General features: G+C 50.3%; 1 protein-coding gene across 1 annotated transcript; it reads right to left on the bottom strand.

Annotated features, from left to right (window-relative positions):
• Window positions 1–594: 594 nt before the first annotated feature.
• On the bottom strand, window positions 595–20665 carry gusb (glucuronidase, beta). Its single transcript, XM_056284423.1, has 12 exons — window positions 20416–20665; window positions 20063–20248; window positions 17337–17518; window positions 17074–17216; window positions 16767–16954; window positions 15478–15633; window positions 15184–15362; window positions 12959–13105; window positions 11637–11721; window positions 7190–7366; window positions 5896–6031; window positions 595–5245 (listed from the first exon to the last, which is right to left on the bottom strand). The coding sequence occupies exons 1-12, from the start codon at window positions 20617–20619 to the stop codon at window positions 5094–5096; spliced, it is 1935 nt and encodes a 644-aa protein (XP_056140398.1). The 5' UTR covers window positions 20620–20665; the 3' UTR covers window positions 595–5093.
• Between the last annotated feature and the right edge of the window lie 482 nt (window positions 20666–21147).

The raw sequence follows: 21147 nt of genomic DNA, 5'->3' as shown, positions 1-21147 counted from the left end.
GGAGGAGAGATGCTGGGTATACTGGGAGAAGGGTGCTGAATATGGAGCCGCCAGGGAAGAGGAAAAGAGGAGGTTTATGGATGTGGTGAGGGAGGACATGCAGGTGGCTGGTGTGACAAGAGGAGGATGCAGAGGACAGGAAGAGATGGAAACGGATGATCTGCTGTGGCGCCCCCTAACGGGAGCAGCCGAAAGAAGAAGAAGAATATAGGTTGTAGTGGCTAGAATGATCATGCATGGAGCACTTGGACTGTTTGAACAGTCAAATCAATGCCAGTGTTACAGAACAGCAAAAGCAGCAATTCCCATTCAAGAAAATTTTAACAATCCATCAACATTATTTCAGTAATGGAACATTTTTAGGTATTTGTGATTTTCAAGTTTTAGGTGCTGTGACGTCACATGAGGTCAGACTCATCCTCTTCCTGACATCAACAGTTTATATTACAGATATAAATCAAGGTAAACTGCGTTTTACCCTTGAAGTGAGGACATGTCCCCTGCCAGGTTTGGAGACGTGAAGGCTGCTGGGACCAACGGCTCGCCAGCTCAAGCTACACAAGGACGCTCGAGACGTCACACCCAACTCATTCATGAAAAACAACGCTCGCAAATTCCTTTTTAATGTCGAGCAAAGTCGCAGGAAGGTCAGTTTGTTCTGTGGATTCTCCTGCAGCGCTTCACGCTACACAAACACAATTACAGTATGCAGTCACATCCGTTACAAAATGACAATCAACTGTGTTCATAAAATCAAGTACTGGGTGTAAAAGATACACGTCGTTCGGTTTCGTTTTGTTCTGTTTTTACAAGCGATACAAAAAGAATGTGATGGCAAGTTGTGGGGGTATGATATCATATTCAGATTTTTTTTTAATTGCCCCCCCCCTTTTTGTTCCTAGTTGTATCCGGCCAATTACCCCACTCTTCCGAGCCGTCCCGGTCGCTGCTCCACCCCCTCTGCCGATCCGGGGAGGGCTGCAGACTACCACACGCCTCCTCCCATACATGCGGAGTCGCCAGCCGCTTCTTTTCACCTGACAGTGAGGAGTTTCACCGGGGGGGGGGGGAGGTAGCGCGTGGGAGGATCACGCTATCCCCCCGTAGTTCCCCCTCCCCCTCTGAATAGGCGCCCCCGACCGACCAGAGGAGGCGCTAGTGCAGCGAGCAGGACACGTACCCACATCCGGCTTCCCGACCGCAGACACAGCCAGTTGTGTCTCTAGGGACGCCCGACCAAGCCGGAGGTAACACGGGGATTCAAACCGGCGACCCCCTTGTTCGTAGGCAACGGAATAGACCGCTGCTCTACCTGCACATCCCCATATTCAGATTTTTGGACCAGTATGTGTGTGTATATATAGTAGTGAATTCAGGGGGCAGCCGGGACGCAAACCCGGGTCACCCGCACCATGGGTGACTGCGCTAGCCAGTCAACTAAAGGGTCCGACCCCTTAGCCAAGGGCTAGCGAGTCTACACATCTGTGGTGGTTAAAATATATACCTTTACAATATATATCTATAACAATATATATCTAGCATGGGAGATAGAAACGTGGGATTGGTCTCACTGGAACAAAGGCGGATTATGGGATGAGAGTGAAAGGCTAACAGGACGTCCCGGCCAAGGACGCCTCGTCTCAAGCTTTCAATCTCACCCTTTTTCACACCTGAAAGCAAGTCAACTCGGGAATAGTGACTTGGATTTTGGAAGCGTGCAGCCTCAGTGACTTGGGACAGAGCGGGGGGAGGGGGGGGCTGCAGCTCAGTTGCATACTTCTGCATGCGTTATGAGACTGCATTGAATGGGACGTCATAATGCCTGGAATGTCTCAGACAGAAGATAACCTCACGTCGGTAGATCCCGTCAGTCCGGTATTCCCCAGAGCTGGTAACTGGTTGCTTTGTGGTTGTCAACACAGAGGGTCAAAACACTGCGCGTTCCAGAATATACAAAACTCTTTCTTTGCTTTTGGTTTGGGTCCAGTAAAGAGCCCGATATGGAGGGAAACGGAGTTCTGGTCAGGAATAAATTACAGAGTTGAGCTACTCCTCCCCTTTATGATTGCAATGACAAACGACGTTTTGCATGGTGTACCAGAAGAGTCAATATATACTACTGTAAACTACTAATAAGACACGTTAGTCCCTAGCTAACAGATCTGTCCCTTTAGCCGAGCGGTTAGTGACGTCGCCTTGTGGTGCAGTACACCCCGTATCGACTCCCGCACCGGGCAAGAAAATAACCGGTTACATTAGTATCACTTCTCCTTCTTTTAACCCCCCCTCCCTTTTCTTCCAATTGTACTTGGCCAATTACCCTATTTTTCCGAGCCGTCCCGGTCGCTGCTCCACCCCTTCTGCTGATCCGGGGAGGGCTGCAGACTACCACATGCCTCCCCCGACACACGTGGAGTCGCCAGCCGCTTCTTTTCACCTGACAGTGAGGAGTTTCACCAGGGGGATGTAGTGCGTGGGAGGGCCACGCTCTTCCCCCCAGTTCCCCCTCCCCCCTGAACAGGCGCCCTGCCCAGGAGGCGCTAGTGCAGCGAGCAGGACACATACCCACATCCGGCTTCCCACCCGCAGACACGGCCAATTGCGCCTGTAGGGACGCCCGACCAAGCCGGAGGCGACACGGGGATTCGAACCGGCGATCCCCGTGTTGGTAGGCAACGGGCTAGACCGCTACGCTACCCGGACGAGTGCAAGGCTCGGCGTTTTCGGTTTTTACTTTTCAAAGCCATCCAGCATGCCGACTTTCGCCACAAGAGGGCACCGTTACATAACCTCACACGAACAGGAACAACTTCTGGATCCGCGGAAACATAAAATCCGGGCGAAGCTCAGTTGAAACCGGTCTGCTCCTTTTAAAACAATCCGGCTATTTTTCGGGTGAAAACCGGTAAAAACCGAAAACGCCGAGCCTCGCGAGCAGCGCAGCGCGTCACCCCTAATGAGGAGGTCTCAGCCTTAGCAGATGCCCACTGATTTGATACAGAGTGACCACTTTTTATTTATTGATTTATGTTTGTACAGGGTGACCACTTTTACTTTTGACTTACTGAATACGGCACTGACGTCACATCCTGGGAGACGCTGCTTCTACATTGGACCCTCCTGACAGAATTTAACGTCGATCTGAAGCCCGGAAACTCACCCACACCAGTAAAGACCTGGCCTAGCTGGACCCCTTCACAGTAGTACATCTTAAAAGCATGTATTTCTAACACCGCCCTCATGGGCTGTAACCTGTATATAAGGCGGACATCCTTGGACAGCAAGATTTAAAACAAAACAAAACTTCTTCTCAGAACTTAAAGGGAGAGTGCATTTCCGGGCTTTTCTACTGGGTTCTAGGGGACGCGGAGTCAGACAAACCGGGGATACCCTTTTATGTCTGTGTGCAGTTTGGAGGTACGTTGAACAGCGAGTTTAGCTCGATTACTTGATGTCCAATTAGCAGCTCCAATAACTAATTATTGGATTAATAATTAATTAATTGTTAATTAGGGAAATACACCACCTCTGAAGCAAACCGTTAATACTCTTTACTCATTAGTTCAGCATTATTGGCGGATGACATACTGTATCAGTATCAGTTTTCTTCCGCAGTAGAAAATAGACGTACACATTGGAAAAATATTACAAACCTATCATCCACTTTTTAGGATCTCACATGTACATGTCAGACAAGTGTCACCACTAGGCTAATGAGTCAAAAGTACGAATGAGTTACTTCAGTGAAGATGCATTTCCCTTGTTTTAAGAGGAGCTGCTGGGGTGTCCAGGTGGTGTGGGGGTCTATTCTGTTGCATATCAACACGGGGGATCGCTGGTCCGAATCCACGTGTCACCTCCGGCATGGTCGGGCATCCCCACAGACACAATTGGCCGTGTCTTTGGGTGGGAAGCCATATGTGGGTGTATGTGTCCTGGTCGCTGCACTAGCGCCCCCTCTGGTCAGTCGGGGCGCCTGTTCGAGGGGGAGGGGGCACTGGGGGGAATAGCGTGATCCTCCCACGCGCTACCTCCCCCTGGTGAAACTCCTCACTGTCAGGTGAAGAGAAGCGGCTGGTGACTCCACATGTATCGGAGGAGGCATGTGGTAGTCTGCAGCTCTCCTCGGATCAGCAGAGGGGGTGGAGCAGCGACCGGGACGGCTCAGAAGAGTAGTTGGCCGGATACAACTGGGGAGAAAAAGGCGGACCCCCCCCCCCCCCAAAAAAAGAGGAACTGCTAATGATCCGCTAGACAGAGCAACCGTGCTAAGCTAGGCTAAGTGCACTGTTCAACGTACCTTTAACTACACACAGATGTTAACAAGGTATACACAAGATTGTCTATGTTACTAGGCAACCAAACTATCCAAACTACCCCGGAAACCAAACTATCTCCTTAAGTTTGTGATTTTATCAGGCACCAAACCTTGAGAGGAAACATTCTCAGGAGGCATTGGAGGCATTGGAGGGTAACTTCTGGGATTGATAGAACCATAAAAAAACTGATCCGTCAACAGATCTAGAGTTACCCTTCCAAAGTCAGTGAGATAACATGCTTTTATTCTGTTTAAGGGTTCAGTTACCCTTCATCCGAAACTGATTCAAGAGGCACCAACAGGCGGCGCCCCGCTGGCCCACATGGTAGAGTATGTGCCATATAAGGCTGAGTCCTTACTGCAGCGGCCTGGGTATGAATCCGCCGCGGGCCCTGTTTCACCCCTGCCTTTCCTGTCTCTCTACTGTCGCTATCAAAGACAGGCGACAAATACCAAAAAAAAAAAAAAATCCATTAAAAAAAAGAAGAAAGAGAGGCACCAACAGATGTGTCTGACACTCATCAATCTCGAAACAATCGGAGCAATCTTGGAACCCAGAAGCAAAATCATCTGATTACGATTTAGCTCTGAGGACAACGGTCGGTATTTTGGGGCTTCCGGTGTAGCTGCTGGCTGCTAGCTTCCATTTCCCATGAGGACTTCCGCTTCCATGTGCCCGTCATTGTTTGTAGTCGGATCAGCAACTTGAGACGCGAGAATGGAGTTGGCCTTCAGAGACGGCGTCTACGACCGGATTCGACGCGAGTGGAACGTGTCAGAGGACACAGGGGTACTTGGTCCAGGGTGGCAGTCTGCCTGTTTCATTTGCCAGTTTCCAGTACCTCTCCTTCAGGATGAAGGCTCCTGCTTTGGGCTGCCTCTGCCTGCTGAAGATGCCCTTCTTGTTTCCCACCACACGGGTCAACCCTGCAGACAACACAGGAGGACACATCATCATCATCATCATCATCATCATCATCATCAACCTTTTCCAATATGGGGCTAGAGAAATGGGGTCCTTTCCTCAGGGTCCGTAAACAGGACCCAAGTGTAAAAACAAGATAGCATAGCTTCTATTTTAGTTATCATCTTGAGCCACGGTCAGGGGCAATGCCACTTCAACAACCGCACCTTCAGGTTGTGTTGAAGCACAGCAAGAAGATTCAACAAACTGGCAAGTTTCACAATACTGACGTGATCAGTAAAGTTTTGGCGGTATGATTCTGAATGATGTGCGACAACGTTGTGATGAGTTCTGGGTTTAAAAAAAAGCCTATCCTTTAATCCTTGGTTGGTGAGTTGTGCCAGTAGTTGGCCAAAAATAGCCGTGTGTCCACACAACGTCTCCTGTTGGGCAACTTGTACTCGTGCCTGGTTTACACAATGCCAGGCTGTTGCCATGCGCTGACACGCTGCACAAGTAGTGTTGGTCTGCATACACTTGTTCTTTACACAAGAACGAGAACCGATAAATAGCTAACCAGTGAGCTGTGCATAGTCTCACATGGCAGAAACTAAGGCGACGGAGGCCTACACCTCCGTCGCTCGCGGTGACGGATGTGGCGATCCCCCACTACCTTGTGCCGTCATGAAGTCAGCAAAGTTCCAGATCAGCTCGCCGATGACATACTCCTTTCTCTTCTGGTCGAACACATCATGGTAGCTCTGCAGGACTATCTTCTGGTACTCCTCGGTAAACATCATGGGCGGGTCCTACAGGGTGGAGAAGGTTTCTGGGATACTACAATATAATCTGGCTCTCTGATTTCAACTTGAGTGTCAAAGATAGGTTTATAAAGATACGTTAAAGATACTGTTTGGAGTTTCAGCACAAATTACACTGGTCAACACAATTTTTCTTGCATGGGGTTTTTCAGTGGATCCTAGCTAACTTTTGGGTGCTGAATCCAAATCTGGCATTAGTTTTTGCCTACCACATCAGGTTTTTGAACTATGAAAAATCATTATTTTCGAGAAAACAGCAATTTTATACTCGGAAGTTAAAAAAACACTGTTGCATTAGAAGATCGATAGATGCAAAAATGATTACAATTAATAAATAAACACTCAGCCTAGCATGAAATGACTTAGGAAATGAATAGGGGTCATTTTTATCCCCACCCAGATTGCCAGAGTAGATGGTCAACTTTTACAAAATCCTGAATAAGGAGCATACAGATAGCACGAAAACTTGATGTGATGGAGCAAATCTGAGCTCAGATTTGGATTCAGCAGCCCAAAATTAGCCAAAAACAGTTTCCAAAGTCCATGCAAGGAAAAAAAAAACTGTATTTTTGTAGACCACTGTTATCTATTTGGACCCCCCCCCTTTTCTCCACAATTGTATCCGGCCAATTACCCCACTCTTCCGAGCCGTCCCGGTCACTGCTCCACCCCCTCTGCCGATCCGGGGAGGGCTGCAGACTACCACATGCCTCCTCCCATACATGTGGAGTCGCCAGCCGTTTCTTTTCACCTGACAGTGAGGAGTTTCTCCAGGGGGACGTAGCACGTGGGAGGACCACGCTATTCCCTCCAGTTCTTCCTCCCCCCCCTGAACAGGCGCCCAGACCGACCAGAGGGGGCGCTAGTGCAGCGACCAGGACACATACCCACATCCGGCTTCCCACCCGCAGACACGGCCAATTGCGCCTGTAGGGACGCCCGACCCAGCCGGAGGTAACACGGGGGATTCGAACCGGCGATCCTCATATTGGTAGACAACAGAATAGACCGCTATGCTACCCAGACGCCCCTTTCAGCACAATGGAGATTCCATCATGGCCTCAAGCACTCAAAAAAAGTTCCCCACCACGTTGGTGCTACAAATATGCCAGCAGTTAGTGGACGTCTGCGAGTGCACAGCCTTACGTTGTGAAGCCCTGGGATGACATCGGCTCCATATTCGCTCTGGATGATGGGTTTCTGGTACTTTCCATACCAGTTCTCGAACTGGGTGTTGAGCTGGATGGGGATGACTTCCAGGTGGCCTGGGTCATGGTACCAGGAGAAATAACTGTTCACACAGATCACATCTACATAGGGCGCCTGGGGACAGGTAAGGAAAAACAGAGAGAGTGACTCAGATGGTCTACAAGAATCCCTCCCCAACACAAGAGACCAGCAACAACACAAGAGACCAGCAACAACACAACCTTACAGTCACATATGATGACAAGCTCACCGCAAGCTAGAGTCAGGAGACACTCCCTTGACAAAGACTGGTAGACCCACTTTATGACATGCGTTATAGAATTAGCTTTTGTGTTTGTTTGTGTATGTGTGTTTGTGTGTGCGTGCGTGTCTATGTGTGTGTGTGTGTTTGTGTGTCTGCGTGTGTCTGTTGTTGTGTGTGCATGCATGTCTATGTGTCTTTGTGTGTTTATGTGTGCGTGCATGTCTATGTGTGTGCGCGCGTTGTGTGTGTGTTGTTGTGTGTGCATGCATGTCTGTGTCTCTTTGTGTGTGCGTGCATGTCTATGTGTGTGTGTGTGTGCGTGTGTCTGTTGTTGTGTGTGCATGCATGTCTATGTGTCTTTGTGTGTGTTTTTTTGTGTGTGTGCGTGTCTATGTGTCTGTGTGTGTGTTTATGTGTGCGTGCATGTCTATGTGTGTGTGTGTGCACGCGTTGTGTGTGTTGTGTGTGCATGCATGTCTGTGTCTCTTTGCGTGTGTGCGTGCGTGTCTATGTGTGTGTGTGTTTGTGTGCGTGTGTCTGCGTGTGTCTGTTGATTGTGTGTGTGCGTGTCTATGTGTCTGTGTGTGTGTCTGTGTTTATGTGTGCGTGCATGTCTATGTGTGTGTGTGTGCGCGCGCGCGTTGTGTGTGCATGCATGTCTGTGTGTCTTTGTGTGTGTGCGTGCGTGTCTATGTGTGTGTGTGTGTGTTTGTGTGTTTATGTGTGCGTGCATGTCTATGTGTGTGCGCGCGTTGTGTGTGTGTTGTTGTGTGTGCATGCATGTCTGTGTCTCTTTGTGTGTGCGTGCGTGTCTATGTGTGTGTGTGTGCGTGTGTCTGTTGTTGTGTGTGCATGCATGTCTATGTGTCTTTGTGTGTGTTTTTTTGTGTGTGTGTGTGTGTGTCTATGTGTCTGTGTGTTTATGTGTGCGTGCATGTCTATGTGTGTGTGTGTGCGCGCGTTGTGTGCGTGTTGTGTGTGCATGCATGTCTGTGTGTCTTTGTGTGTGTGCGTGTCTGTGTGTGTGTGTGTTGTGTGTGTGTGTGAGAAGGTGTAAATTATGTAACATCACTTGAAGGAAGTAGTTTTTCTGCCTTTTTCCGGCGAATTCTCAATAGAGTTGTACAGTTGTGTAACACCAGAAAAACGTGGTGTGGGACAAGAAGGCCTTCGCTCCCCTTTCTGGTTATTGTGGACCGCTCTCAGTCTTCACAAAGTTAGACTACAGTGACGTCACAGAAAGAGCATTTCAACACTACATTTGGCGAGGCTCTGAGACCAACGGGGACCTCCTGACGGTGCAAAAGCTACAGGCAGATACCGGCCTCCACACTAAACTACACCCTCCAACGCCCCGAGTTCAGCCGCGATGACCTCACAGCGTAGCCATGTCTGCGATATACTTCTGCGTTGTGCAAACAAAGCTGCAGAGACTCAACTTAACTCATTCGGAGAGGTCGCCATTTTGACAGGATATGATCACCTTCGCTTGATCCCCCGATCCAACCTGCTTTTCTGTCGTCAGCCAAGTCAAACTGGGCACAGAACATTAACTTTGCCTTTGGGGAACGGTAGTACGGCGGTGCAGTGGTTAGCGTGGTCGCCTCACAACAAGAAGGTCCTGTGTTCGAGTCCTGGAGTAGTCCAACCTTGGGGGTCGTCCCGGGTCGTCCTCTGTGTGGAGTTTGCATGTTCTCCCCGTGTCTGCCTGGGTTTCCTCCCACAGTCCAAAGACATGTAGGTCAGGTGAATCGGCCGTACTACATTGTCCCTTGGTGTGTGTGTGTGTGTGTGTGTGTATGTGGGCCCTGTGACGGCCTGGCGGCCTGTCCAGGGTGTCCCCCGGCCCGCCACCCAATGACTGCCGGGATTGGCTCCAGCATCCCCGCCACCCGGAGCGCAGGATAAGTGGTTCGGATAATGGATGGATGGATAATCCTTCATTCTACTTGCAATTATGACTGCTCCCGTTAGGGGGCGCCACAGCGGATCATCCGTTTCCATCTCTTCCTGTCCTCTGCATCTTCCTCTGTCACACCAGCCACCTGCATGTCCTCCCTCACCACATCCATAACCTCCTCTTTGGCCTTCCTCTTCTCCTCTTCCCTGGCAGCTCCATATTCAGCATCCAACTCACTCCAGAATTCCTCTTTCTCTTCCATCTCACACCCGACTTGTGCGGCATTCCTCTCTTCTTGAAATATGGATTCACCACAGCCAATTCCATCCTTTTCACAAAAGCCACCGCCATCTGTCCTTCAAGATTCCTCTGGTTGACACCATACCCTGCCCATCACCTCCTCATCACCTCCATTCCCTTCACCAACATGCTTATTAAAGTCCAAATTTATATAGTATTTGTACCTTAGTCATAAGGTACAAATACTAGATAATCAAAAACAGTATGTTTGATTAGTTAATCAGTTGGCTAGTAAAACGTATAGTGGATTTACAAAAGTAAATAACAGAGGTGGGACCAAGTCATCGTTTTCCAAGTTACAAGCAGGTCTCAAGCGGCGGTTTTTAACGTCTACCGACAGTCCATAAGCATGCAGGAAATCTGCACCCAGGAGGGCAATGGACACCTTCGCCATTACAAAGTCCCAGACGGACCGCCGGCCTCCAAAAACCACCTCCACATACCTCGTGCCGTAGGTGCGTACGGGGGTGCCGTTAGCAGCATCCATAAGGGAGCCGAATCCGCCGGCCATCGCGTCCACTGGTGTCGCAGGCAGGATGCTCCGCTGGGCGCCCGAATCAACTAGCAACCGCCGGCCGGAGACGGTGTCCTGAATGCACAGCAGCCTGCCTTCCTGGCCAACGCTCAGGGCAACCACTGAGCGCCGGCCCTGGCTTTTCCCGCCCTGCTGAAAGTGCATGGTGCACGGCATTGCTTGGCTTTGCTGGTGGTGGACAACTTGGAGCTGGCCAAGGTAGCACGGACGTGCGAGGGGAGCTGACGGAGGCCGAAAAGGAAGGCGGGGTCGCACGAACCCAGCGTACTCAGCATCTTGTCCAGTAGCTCCGATGGCTTGCCGTCTCCCAAGCCTTGCAGTGAAAACAACCAGTCCGCCTGCTCCAGCTCTGCTAGCTGCAGCAAGTGTCTCTTAATCGTGCCGTGCTTATCCATGGGGGGCGGGGCTTGCAGCAGGCCCAATATCCGTGACGCCATAGATGTTCCGAGTGCCGCCGTGACGTAGTAGTACTTGGTCTCATCCACGGTGGTGTTCCTAATAGCGAACTGGGTTTCGATGTGAGCGAACCATGCTGCCGCAGCCAGTTCCCAGAAGTCCGGCTTGGTTCTCCATGGCTCACGTCGGGGTCACCAATGTGGAGGATGTACGAAAGGAGACGAGACCACTTCTCCTTCTGACCACACAGCCGTGGGGTCGTTTATTCCCTCCAACAAACTCCAAGTCAGCAGTTCATTATGCTAAAAACCTCAGCCTCGCGTCTACCCACAATACCCCTTGCTAACCCCGCCCACTGTCTTAAAGGGACCGACTCTGGCCCCACATGGTGAATACCTAACCTGCAAGTAGGTCACTACAGCATCATTTCCTTTGTGAAGTTGGTTGCTGTCCTAGAAACACACTAGCGTCCTCCAGTGCAGAGAAATAATCTAAACTTGATTTGTGATTATTTCCAACATGTCTGGTTACAGACGCCGCTACAGACGCACCACGACTACCACCGAGGCGCTGCAGTATTTACAGGCGTTGGACAGCGGCCATTTTAAATTGTTTGCAAAATAGTATTAAAGTTGTTAAAATGTTAATTTTGGGGTCAGTTAGTTTCAAAACAGACACACTAACATATGTGATACATTAATATGTCAATTGGGTATTTATCTTGACGGAATATAGAGTTTAAAAACCGGCGGTCATTTTGACCGCCCATGGTCATTTTAGGAAGGAGTGAAACCCGGTCGCTCTAGTGTTAAAATTGTGAGTTGGCCCGGTTAGCTGAAGGCTGCAAGCTCTTTCAGTCACTGCTACCTGCTGGTGTCGGTATGATATTCCTTTATTTCCGGTGCAGCGTGCTGTGTTTGGATGTTCACAATAACTACAAAAGAAAAAAAATGGAGAAGTCAGCGTTCCACGGCGTCGAGTCACCGATGCGACTGGAGTACAAACTCACCCCTTTGTCCCTGGCGTAGTTGCTGTCTGTGATGTAGGTGACAGGCCGGGTGGGGTCCAGAGCTTTGGTGTAAGCTATCAAGGTTCTAGGAGAAAATCAACAAGAGGGAATCCTTCAGTGGTCTGAGCTTGCTGTCAGTATGCGAATTCAACCCTTGAAACAGACGACTGGTTATATAACCGGCATACAATCTTATCTAGAAAAGCATAAAACACTGAACGGCAAAACAAAAAAAAAACCTTTCAAAACAAAATCAAAATTAAGATACGGCAACTTGGGAGCAGCAAGAGACAGAACTCTGCAGTTCGTCAGTAGACGTCCCCCTGTATGGTATTGTGGAAGGTGGACTCCACAGTAGCCCCAGTGGTAATAGGAGCCCTAGGGGCTGCGACCCCCAAACTGGGAGAGTGGCTCCAGCAGAAACCACCCAGGAACAACATCTGAGGTCTCTGTCCAGAAGGGTGGGGCATCCGGGCAGCGTAGCGGTCTATTCCGTTGCCTAGCAACACAGGACCCCCTGGTTCGAATCCTTGTGTTACCTCCAATTTGGTCACAATTGGCCGTGACTGCGGGTGGGAAGCCGGATGTGGGTATGTGTCCTGGTTGCTGCACTAGCGCCTCCTCTGGTCGGTCAGAGCGCCTGTCTCGGGGGGTGGGTGGGGGGGGGGGTAGCATGATCCTCCCACGTGCTACGTCCCCCTGGCGAAACTCCTCACTGGTCAAGGTGGAAAGAAGTGGCTGGTGACTCCACGTGTATCGGAGGAGGCATGTGGTAGTCGGCAGCCCTCCCCGCATTGGCAGAGGAGGTGGAGCAGCAACCGGGACGGCTTGGAAAGAGTGGGGGTAATTGGCTGGATACAATTGGGGGAGAAAAAGGCGGGGGGGGGGGACAAAGGCAGAAGAGTGCGGTCCTAGGAACAGCTAAGATACTGCGCAGAACCCTCAAACTCCCAGGCCTCTGGTAGAGGACCCGAGCTTGAGGAAGACACACACCACCCCGAAAAAGGGTGAGAGTTGTGTCTCTGTGTAGCCTGGGGGGGGGGGCTACAGAGCTGCCACCCGCTGGTGTGGTCTGGGCAGGTTCATTACTACCCTGACTGCATTCCACAGACCAGACCACACAGACCACTGAAGGAAAAGGCTCTGATATTTCCATACCCGGATATCTATCGTTCCTCCCCGAACACCACACACGTCAACAAACGGGCGCACAAACAAATTCTGAGTGCCTTTACCTCTGTGACATTTACAGGTTTCTAACAATTACACAAGGCGAAAGAAGAAGCTGAAAAGGCAGGGCCAGAAATACGCACAACACTTACTTGAAATAGAGTCCGGCAGGGGGCATCTCAGCGGCGGGTTCGTTGGCGACGGACCACATGACAACGGAGGGATGGTTCTTATCCCTCCCGACCAGCTCGCTCATCACATCCAGATGGTGAGTCAAGGACGCGTTTCCAAAACTGCGACTAAATGATCACACAGGACAAATGAGGCGTCTAACAACCATCTGATCAGGATTTACGTTCTGCTTGCTAAGCAGAAGGCTGGCATATCACACACGACACAGCGCGGATTTTCTGCTGGGCCGCAGACCGGTCCCGGTGGCCGTCTGAATGAGCCCGGCTGCGTTAAACTCGTTAAACTCTTCGCCGATATCTTAGAGCAGGGACACGCCACTCTCTCGTCGTGTTTCTGTCACAAGGGCGATGAATTTTCCACATGACGCTTTACAATGTGACGGTGAATGTGCGTCCGTGGCACACGTTTACTTCCCCGCCTTCCCATTCTGGAACGGTTTCCTGGAAATACCACGTAAATAAACGTAAACTGTACACTTGAGTTTTCAGCGCTCGAATTTTTCCTCTAGCTATGTCTGTTTATCTTGAGTCAAGCCAATAAGAATTTTTTATTCACCAACAAGCCTTTTTCCTAATGATGATGAAGATGATTCTTTGACATTACTTTGAACGGAGAGACAGACAGAGAGAGAGAGCTGTCTATTATCCTGCTTACTATAATAGGATCAGTTATGAGCAAATCTTGGTACTGCAAACTGAGCTGCAAGTGAGTCTGCACAAGTAATTGTATATTACTACTACTACTACTACTACAACTTTCGGCTGCTCCCATTAGGGGGCGCCACAGCGAATCATCCGTTTCCATCTCTTCCTGTCCTCTGCATCTTCCTCTGTCACACCAGCCACCTGCATGTCCTCTCTCACCACATCCATAAACCTCCTCTTTGGCCTTCCTCTTCTCCTCTCCCCTGGCAGCTCCATATTCAGCATCCTTCTCCCAACATACCCAGCATCTCTCCTCCACACATGTCCAAGCCATCTCAATCTTGCCTCTCTTGCTTTGTCTCCAAACCGTCCAACCTGAGCGGTCCCTCTAATATACTCCTTCCTAATCCTGTCCTTCTTCATCACTCCCAATGAAAATCTTATCATCTTCACCTCTGCCACCTCCAGCTCCACCTCCTGTCTTTTCATCAGTGCCACTGTCTCCAAACCATATCACATAGCTGGTCTCACAACCATCTTGTAAACCTTCCCTTTAACTCTTGCTGGTACCCTTCTGTCACAAATCACCCCTGACACTCTTCTCCACCCACTCCACCCTGCCTGCACTCTCTTCTTCACCTCTCTCCTGCACTCCCCGTTACGTTGGACAGTTGACCCCAAGTATTTAAACTCATACGCCTTCGTCACCTCCACTCCTTGCATCCTCACCATTCCACTGTCCTCCCTCTCATTCACACATAGGTATTCCGTCTTGCTCCTACTGACTTTCATGCTTCTTCTCTCTGATGCATACCTCCACCTCTCCAGGCTCTCCTCAACCTGCACCCTACTCTCGCTACAGATCACAATGTCATCCGCGAACATCATCGTCCATGGGGACTCCTGCCTGATCTCGTCCGTCAACCTGTCCATCACCATTGCAAACAAGAGAGGGCTCAGAGGTGATCCTTGGTGTATCCCACCTCCACCTTGAACCCATCTGTCATTCCAACCACACACCTCACCACTGTCGCACGTCCCTCATACATATCCTGCACCACTCCTACATACTTTTCCACAACTCCCGACTTCCTCATACAATACCACACCTCCTCTCTCATGCACAACTAACTGTAAATTGAATGCAACTTGCTCCTGTGGTGTAAAAACGACAACGGACATAAGATGGAAAAGAATGTCGGTTGAAATGAAGCATAAGCTTACAGAGAAACGGGAAAATAAACAGAATGGACCATTAGGCTTGTGAATTCAGGACTGTAACTGAGTTAGACAACCCTGGCTTAGGTAGCCCTGACTTGAAGTATAACTGCTGTTCAACGTCCAAAAATGTCGACAGGCTGATTCTTTTTTTGTGTGGTCACGGTGACGGATGGCGTGAGCAGCAAAACGTGGCCTTATCAATCCACTTTGCACAAACGCTATGACTGAGAAGCATACTAGATTAGATGACCATACTGGCAACCTTTGCCAACTGTAAAGGACACACAAAAGGTCGCGGACATGTGAGCGCTGACACCTACATGTCTTTGATGCCCACCCCCGGGCACTCATCGATGACCACAATGCCGTGGCGGTCACTCATCTGCAGGATCTCCTCAGCGTAGGGGTAGTGACTAGTGCGGAAGGAGTTGGCACCCAGCCACTTCAACAGGTTGAAGTCCTTTACAATCAGGGGCCAGTCAAACCCTTTACCTCGAATCTACAACAACCATTAAAGAGAGAGGGAGAAAGAGAGAAGAGCCCATTCATTTGGTGGGTTAGGATGTTGCTTCATCGTGTTGGCTGACGCGGTGGCCTCCTCTAGTGGTACTCACGTCAGCGTCCTCATGCTTATTGACCCCATGGAAGTAGAAGGGCTTGTTGTTTATGAGGAACTGGGTGCTGGTAACCTTGACGGTGCGGATGCCCACCGGTAGGTTATACACGTCCTCATACGCTACTTTCTTGTCAGTCGCAGTGGTCATGTGTACCTGGAGGTTGAAATAAAGACATTAAGCATGAAGGTCACATCACAAAACACTTTTTCCTCAATAGCTTTTTTTGGGGGGGGGGGTTTCCCCCCTTTTCTCCCTAATTGTATCCAGCCAATTACCCCACTCTTCCGAGCCGTCCCAGTCACTGCTCCACCCCTTCTGATGATCTGAGAAGGGCTGCAGACTACCACATGTCTCCTCCGATACATGTGGCGTCGCCAGCCGCTTCTTTTCCCCTGACAGTGAGGAGTTTCACCAGGGGGACGTAGCGCGTGGGAGGATCACGCTATTCCCCCCCAGTTCCCCCTCTCCCAGCCGACCAGAGGAGGCGCTACACGCGGCAACCATCTGCAGTAATGCTGTCAAAGTACGATAACTATGGTTAGGAAGGCTGGTTAGTCTCAGAAGGTCTAACCATAGGTGAGGGTTGGAAAAAGATTGACTGGTAAATTGAGAGCTTTGCCTTCCGGCTCAGCTCCCTCTTCACCACAACGGTCCGGTACAACGTCTGCATTACTGCTGATGCTGCACCAATCTGCCTGTCAATCTCCCGCTCCATCCTGCCCTCACTCGTGAACAAGACCCCGAGACACTTGAACTCCTTCATTTGAGGCAACAACTCATCCCCAACCCGGAGGGAGCATTTATTTATTTCTACTTTCTTGTTATTTTGTATCTTCTTAGTTTCTCGTTACTAGAGCGCGAGTGTCTGTAATAGGACCCAATTTCCCCTCGGGGATGAATCAATGATTCTCATTCTGATTCTTAGCCTTTTAGAGGTGTCGTGGACCTCACTAACGAAAAACGCACAAAATGGTACACATTAAAGCAGGTTTGTGAGTCAGAGTGAGTCGCTGTGTAACGATAAAAATCTTGATCTTGATGTCGAAACCAAGTAAACGACACAGCTTCTGGTGGCCTGAGCTTGACCTCCAGGCACGAGGATGTGGTGACCAACGAGCCGAAGCCTACCGCTGACTTGACAAAACTGTGTTGACCTTTGCTCTGACCATTTGGAACTTAACTGCTGAAATTGGCTAAAAAACCTTTTGCTTTGTTGCTTTTTACGTGGCCTGCGACTCCCAACATCCTGAAAGGGGAACGCGTGACAACACGCCACGCTGTCTTACCGCCATCGAGTAAAGGTATCCCGGATCAGCGTGCATTAAGTACGGCCACCAGAGGTTCACATCCGTCACTTTGAGCACTCCAGAGGACCCCGTGGAAGAGGCCACACAGCGTTCATCTTTGTCCAGCAAAGTGACCTTCAGGGTGGCCGTGGGGCTACCTAGGACCGACACTCTGTAGCTGACGAGGCCTGACACACAGGAACACAAACAAACGTCCGCAGGTTGCACAAAACAACAACTTTTATGAAACTGGGTTGGATGACACTTGTGGAATGGCGACAGCGCTGAACCGCATTTCCGTCATTACCAATGTTATCAGCGTAGTCAGTCACCACAGTGATGTCGTCCACGTACGCCTTGGGGGTGGTGTAGAGCAAAACAGGACGATGGATCCCGGCGTAGTTAAAGAAGTCGAAGTTGGTGTTTTGCACAAAATAGCCTTTAGGATATCTGTTGAACAATTACGGAGGATATATTTTACATTTTCCCAACCAAATAAGGAGGTTATACCAAATGATGATATGCCAATGAGCTTTTCTTTACTAAGTAGAAAAGAAAAATGGAAATTACTTGGTGGGGTCGTCCATGTGCTGGATGCTTCCCGGAGGGAGGGTCTCTATTGTCAGCGTGTTGTTGACCGCAATAGTGATCCTGCAGGGCTGAGCTGGGCTGTCACGGATCACATCACCTATCTCAGCCTCAAAGGGAAGGTGGCCCCCATTATGCTCCATCACCTTCACCCCGTTCACCCACTGCAAGGATAAAGACAATTGATTTGGGGGAAAAATTAGTAACCATAAACATTTGGGAGGGGAGCGTGAGGAATAGGATGCTAAAAATGTCAACACTTTATGATACTTCAGGACATACAGATAGGTGACAAACGAAAGGAAGACCCATCATAAGGATTCTTAGGAAGGTGTTGGGCCACCACGAGCCTCCAGAATATCTTCACTGCTCCTCGTCATAAATTCTTCAAGTGTCTGAACTCTACTGGAGACATGGAGCACCATCCTCCCAAAAGATACCCCCTCCTCTGGTGTTTTGATGATGGCGGTGGAGAGCGCTGTCTAAGACGCCGGTCCAAAATCTCCCATAGGTGTTCAACCGGGTTGAGATGTGCTGACTGTGAAGGCCATAGCATGTGATTTAAATCATCCTCATCAAACCATCCAGTGACCCCTGGTGCCCTGTGGATGGGGGCATTGTCATGCTGGAAGAGACCCCTCCCATCAGGATACAGATGTCTCATCATAGGATAAATGTGGGCACTCAGAATAACTTTGTATTGATCTGCGGTGACCCTTCCCTCTGAGGGGACAAGTGGAGCCAAGCCATGCCAGGAAAATGCCCCCCACAGGATAACGGAGCCCCCGGACCCCCTCACTGTAGGGGTCAAGCAGTCAGGGTTTTCCTTTCATTTGTCACCTGTCTGTATCTAGCCCTCAGGCTCGGAGTCAGAGACAGTCCGTTTGATTGACCGAGTATGTTCGGATATGAGGAATAAGACTTGGTACATTGCTCTACGTTACACACACACATATATTTATATATATACATTTACACAGCAAAGTAAGCGCCATGTAGTTGACAGAGCTAAGTAGAAACTAAATACATTAATTATAAAACATAAAGAAATGACAAGTATAAGGACATGGTAGGAGTGCATACCATACTGCTAGCACAACTTGACGTGAATATGGCTCATACCTCCAAGTGTGAGCCATATTCAAGGTGTATTATAATAGAGGTGGCTGTAAGTAAACCACGTTCCGCTTCCGGTGTGGGAAGATGGCAGCGCGAACTTGCATTTGCGGCCCAGTTGTTCGCCCAGTGCCGTCCATGCAGTGTCTTTGTCCACATCTGCGTCCACATATTGTCTTCGTTTGATGGCTGGGAGGGCTGGCGCTGGGATCAGCTTTGGGCCCAGGGACCGCTGCCCTGGCTGAAGCTGAGCCCGAGGAGGAAACACCAGTGGCGGTCTGACAGGACGCGGAAGTGGGGCAGGCTAAGCTAACTGCTAGCCCACGCAGACCGGCAGTTCTGATAACACCGAGGGTGGTCTGGCGGCGGCCTCGCCTAGCTTTGACTGTGTTTTGGTGTCGTCGTGTGGAGTGCGGGGAGGTGTGTCGAAGGTGTCTGGCTGGGAGAGCTGGTGTTGGATCAGCTGGGGGAGCCGGGTCTGCTGCGTCCTTTGGGCCCAGGGACCACGGCCCTGCTGGAGCTGCACCCGAGGAGGAAACACCGAGGGCGGTCTGACAGGACGCAGAAGCGGGGCAGGCTAAGCTAACTGCTAGCCCATGCAGACCGGCATTCCGACTGTCATCCTGGCTGGCGTTCGTTCTCCTGGACAGTGGAATTTTGGACTGTGTTGTACTGAGTGGACTGTGTTGTTAACCTTTTGTGCTTTTTTTTTTTGTGCTTTGTTCTCGGTTTTTGGTGGCGCCGCTTTTGGGAATTTTGGATGTGTGCTTTTGTCTTTCGCCTCGCACCGCCGTGGGCTGGGGGAAACACAATTTTGTACACGAAAGAAATGACAATAAATTGCTCCCGATTCCCGGTAAGTCCAGTATTAACTGTGAGGTCGCAGTAATGCACAGAAATAAAAGGTGTTACGGAGATCCCGGAAATAAAACTGCACAAATCCTGTTGTGCAAGTTGTTGCACAACTAAGATATTGTACTTGGAGGGTGTAGAAGAGCACTCGGGGTGGGATAAGACAGCGGATGTGCACAGGGCAGGAAGCAGCGGTAGATAATAAATAATCGACAATTTTGCCCAGATTCTGTACACACACAAAAACCCACAACAACTATTATACAGATGATTGCACCGCCAGCTGTTGCACTTGGTAGGGGCAAGGGTGCAACACAATGAAAGTGAGCCTGGCGAGATATCGAGGAGTGAGCGAAGGCGATAAGAGTTGGCATCGGCACCTCACTAAAAACGTCCCAGGTTAGAGTCCAGTCCATCTGTATAGAGTTTGCATGTAGTCCCTGTGTATGCCTGGGTGTCCTCCGGGTACTCTGGTTCGCCCCCACGGTCCAAACGAAATCTCTAAATTGTCCAGAGATGTGAAGGACGTGTGAGGGACTGTATGTGTGTGTGAGCGATGTACTGGTGATCTGTCCAGGGTGTCTCCCTGACCTCTGCTAAATGCCTGCTGAGATAGACTCCAGCCCCCCCCGCCCCCCCCACTTACCAGGACCCAGAACTGGATCAAGTGGGGACATATAGAACCGCCTCTGGGGAACATGGTGGGTGGCTTGTGAGGAAGAGAGGCATCATATACTCACCACCACTGAGTAGTAGTGCGCACTTCCCACTCTAAGCACCACTCGGACTCCCTCGTCGGCTACCCAGCGGGCAGGGACCACCACCTCTCTGTCGTACCACACCCAGCCTATGAAGTCTCTCAGTTTGGGGTCTTGGGTGACGTCATTGTAGCTGGCAGGGACCGGCATGTCAATCACTGGGCCAGTCTTGACAGATTAGATCAGAGGTGACAGAAATGAGTAACGATTGCGTGCGCGCGCACAACCCCCTCCCCCCTCCCCACCCCCCACACACAGAGTACTTAGATAACAGTGATCTACTTGGTTCTGACAGTAGATTTGCTGAGAGTCGTTTCGTTTTTGTTTACTTCTACCTCAGCCAGTCTGCTCCGGTACCACGCCTGCTCAAAGCCGCGGTTCCTGTCGGGGGACGAGTCTGCTCTGAAGCTCCACAGCCCGTTCAGCTCCTTTACCTCCCGCGAGGAAGACTCTCGGGGGAAGAGCAGCGGGTAGCCCGTCTCCCATAGCGCCAAGAGGAGGGAGAGCCCGAGCAGGAGTCGCCAACCGGGGTCCGTCATGTCGCGCACGCCGAGGAAGAGCGACCGAAGAGTCCGCTTCGGCAAGTCACGTGGCCGCTTGTCCAATCACGTGGTTACAATCCCGCTTCCCCCTTTCTGCTCCCGTCCAAAACGTGAACGATCCGCGTTGATCTTTCTTTAACCTTATGCGATGTCGTAGTGGGTCCTGGTCCTGGTCCTGGTCCTGGTGCTTGTTGACCCCCTTGTCCGTCCGTCGCCTTTCCTGCGCAAGACTGACGAATTTTACTCGCTCGCGTAAACGCGACACCTAAGTCGAGTTCCACATTTGGTCACTAGATGGCGCCATTTACCAGCATTTTACAAGCTGTCTTTTTTTTAATTTATTTTATTTTTTATCAACCGTGCCCGGAATGTAGTGCGCAGCAGCGAGTGGGCAAATCTCACGTGCGCAATAGTGTTTACACGTGTTTCAAACGGCAGAATAAACGCAGGTTTGTTGCAGAAATACTTCAGCCACCACCTTCAGCCAGCCATCCGTTGTGGCTCTCATTATTCCGTTAATATTTC

The sequence above is a fragment of the Lampris incognitus genome, chromosome 8 (assembly GCF_029633865.1).
Source record: "Lampris incognitus isolate fLamInc1 chromosome 8, fLamInc1.hap2, whole genome shotgun sequence".
NCBI lineage: Eukaryota > Metazoa > Chordata > Actinopteri > Lampriformes > Lampridae > Lampris > Lampris incognitus.
Note: the sequence above shows the minus strand (reverse complement) of the source record. Positions and strands in the feature narration are given on the sequence as shown.

Excerpts from the sequence above, each read along its gene's own strand:
- gusb (XM_056284423.1), bottom strand. The coding sequence starts at position 20,619 with ATGACGGACCCCGGTTGGCGACTCCTGCTCGGGCTCTCCCTCCTCTTG. Across the intron at positions 16,955-17,073 it reads TGACTACGCTGATAACATTG|GCCTCGTCAGCTACAGAGTG; the intron begins GTAATGACGGAA and ends CCTGTGTGTCAG. Across the intron at positions 13,106-15,183 it reads GGGGTGGGCATCAAAGACAT|TCGCAGTTTTGGAAACGCGT; the intron begins GTAGGTGTCAGC and ends GTGATCATTTAG.